This window comes from Aplysia californica, unplaced genomic scaffold (assembly GCF_000002075.1).
Source record: "Aplysia californica isolate F4 #8 unplaced genomic scaffold, AplCal3.0 scaffold00028, whole genome shotgun sequence".
Classification (NCBI taxonomy): domain Eukaryota; kingdom Metazoa; phylum Mollusca; class Gastropoda; order Aplysiida; family Aplysiidae; genus Aplysia; species Aplysia californica.
Genome location: NW_004797298.1, coordinates 2,154,200 through 2,157,406, shown reverse-complemented (window position 1 = coordinate 2,157,406; position 3,207 = coordinate 2,154,200). Strand labels below are relative to the sequence as shown.

The 3,207-nt window shown below is 39.9% G+C and overlaps 1 protein-coding gene across 1 annotated transcript in view; it reads left to right on the top strand.

Moving 5' to 3' along the window:
- LOC101860071 overlaps positions 1-3,207 on the top strand; it is a gene marked incomplete in the record, with an annotated part of 32,686 nt that overhangs the window by 16,303 nt on the left and 13,176 nt on the right. Inside the window, 2 exon segments of the mRNA XM_035973622.1 lie at positions 127-303; positions 1,291-1,602. Coding sequence (XP_035829515.1) covers positions 127-303; positions 1,291-1,602 — 489 coding nt within the window.

Below are 3,207 nucleotides of genomic sequence, written 5' to 3'. Positions count from 1 at the left end.
TCTCTCTCTCTCTCTCTCTCTCTCTCTTATTGTTGTTGTTCTTGTTACTATTGTTATTTAATGGCTATAGAGCATTTTACTATGGGGTCCTTCAGTTGCTTTTTTTCCCCCTTCCCCTGTTTACAGAAGCAGTTCGCCTGGACAGATACAACACCCGGTTCTCTTACACCAAACAACCTCGAGGGATTGTCACCATTACTCTGAAGAGTGTCACACAGCAAGACTTCAACAGTCCTTACAAGCTATATATCGAGAACTCGGATGGACAGTATAGCTACACAGAGGTCAAACTAAGTCCACGAGGTTAGCGATTTTGTTCGATACTGCCGCTAATGTTGCTATTTCTGCTGCTGCTGCTACTGCTGCTACTGCTGCTGCTGCTTCTAATACAATCATACCTGTTGCTGCTGCTAACTACCACTGCTGCTGCTGATGATGGTAATTATATACTTCTTTTATATCCTTCTTTCTTTGTTTTTAGATAAGTACCTCTAAAATCAAAGAAAGAAAGATATAAAAGAAGTTTTTTACTATCTAGCATAAGACTATTGTCAGAATAACCATCAGTGTGTATTGCTCTTTCGAGTATGTATCTATATAACTCTAAAGGTCTTGTAATTAAATTCCTGCATGTGGTTGAATGATGCATCTGATGTGATATGTACATTTTGTCAGTTTTACTTCTCTTTTTACATTGAATTTTAATGAGAGTAATATATAATTTAAATTTTTATGTATACCTGCATGTGTTTTTACGGTCCAGTACAGCCATTGAAAAGTTCCCTCTGATATAATAAAGTGTTATCTTATCTTATCTTATCTTGTACTAATAGTAATACAGTTATTATGATGATTATGGTGATATCAATAACAATAATATTAATTCTTATTGTTATTATTGTTATTAGAAGTAGTAGTAGTAGTAGGCCTAGTAGTAGTAGTAGTAGTAGTAATAGGCCTAGTAGTAGTAGTAGTAGTAGTAGTAGTAGTAGTAGTAGTAGTAGTAGTAGCAGTAATAGTAGTAGTAGTAGTAGTAGTAGTAGTAGTGTAGTAGTAGTAGTAGTAGTAGTAGTAGTAGTAGTAGTAGTAGTAGTAGTAGTAGTAGTAGTAGTAGTAGTAGCAGTAGTAGTATTGTTATTATTACTATTACCATTACTGTTTTTATTTAAATCGCTATTATTATTATTACCGTTACTATTATTATTATTATTATTATTATTATTGTTATTATTACTACTACCACTACTACTATTTTTATAAACAACATGATCACCATGTTTGTCACTGTAGGACCACCTCGATGTCCCAGATCTCTGGAGGTCAGTAAAGTGAGCAGCAACTTCGTCACTCTTCAGTGGCGCGCTGGCTCTGACAGAGGTCAGAAGCAGACGTTCTTCGTGCTACGTCACAGCGGACTGAACGACTCACACGAGTCGGGGCGACATCAGGAGGTTGCTGCCAGTGACGTCACACAGAACAGTAGACAGGCTGTGAACGTCACCGGTTTACAGCAGAAGACAGACTACTTTTTCAGCGTCACCGCCAGGAATGGTTTCGGAAGCGCCCAAAATTGTAAGATTGTCCAAGTCTCTACGATTGCAGGTAATGTTTGTTTATTGTTCAGGGTGTTTAGTTTAGTTTTTGTAAACGTTTTAAGGAATGGAAGTGTCTACGTACTCCCCGATTGGGGTCTACGTAGTCATGGTGTCTAGGTGGACCCCAAAAATGTTGGATTGTGATAGGCTCGCTGAGCGAGTGGTAGTTTACATTGGTTACAATGCAAGGCTGCTAGGCCTACTTACTGATCATCTCGGGGTAGTATGTTTATCTTGTGTTATTATAATTAATTTATTTTAGCCAATAGAGATAGAGAGAGACAGAGAGAGAGAGAGAGAGAGAGAGAGAGAGAGAGAGAGAGAGAGAGAGAGAGAGAGAGTATTTAATGAATAAACGTATCTAGATCTAGATCTAGATTTTGTTGTGCACCCAGCCAAGAGTGTGCAGTTCAGTCTAGATTTAGATTCTAGATCTAGATCTAGATAGATCTAATATCTAGATCTAGATATTTAGATTAGATCTAGATTCTAGATCTAGATACGTTTATTCATTAACTCTTATCCTGCGTCTGTGCCCAGATGCGTATCTTATCAGCAACCGATTACGTCGGACTCGCCGGGCAGGCCGCCGGGGTCACTCAGTGTGTACTGTTGGTGTACAGTGCGCGCGCCGGGAAACGTGTGTTTTCGCCATGAATACAGCGGGAGTGTGTTAACTGATGATGAAAATAACGCGCTATCCTTCATAGTATTCTATTTATAAAGTGTTACAAACACATGAATAACCCCCTCTCACAAGCTGATAAGACATTACGAGTAGTTACGCCCATTTGAATAACCTTTCTGGGCGCTCTTGTTGTTATGAATGACCTGAGGTTCGAAAAGGGATAATTTAGGTCAATTTCCGAATGTTTTACACTCAAATTGTTCTTTGTACCTGCACAAGGGTATTCAAAACTATTAAACAAGCTCATCTTTTATCAGGTAGTATCATTTCATACAAAATCAAGCTCATTTGAAATATTTTGTATAGAAAAATGGAAGTCTTGTTTCCTGATTATCCTTTCGAGCTCCTCATGTCTAAGTGGGTCAATTTCTTCTATAATTTCATTGGACGAACATCTAGAGCTATCAACTTGGCATGTTTTGAATGAGACGTATGCCTCGATTACGAACCAACGCAGGTGGTTCTAGAAGAAGGCCACAAACGCACACAAACTCAAGAAGACTGACGCGCACACACTTGACCTGCGTGAATGGGGATCCGACTCGGGACCCGAATGACACGTAAGAGGATGCGCGCTGCGCGTGCGCTGAGCCAGGAGCTACACTGACTCGGGACCAGAACGCAGGCGAGGTGCCGAAATAGGCTTATCGGACTACATAAACCCGGCTCCCGCAGGATGAGGGTTAAATACTCTCTCTCTCTGGGCTAAAATAAATAAACTATAGTAACACTAGATAGACACACCGCCCGAGATGATCAGTAGCCTTGCATTGTAACCAAAGATAGTACACCCTACCGTAGGGTGTAGTATCTATGTTGTAACAATGTCGAGCCAATCACAATCCAACATTTTGGGGTCCACCTAGACACCATGACTACATAGACCCCAATCGGGGAGTACGTAGACACTTCCTTAAGGAATTT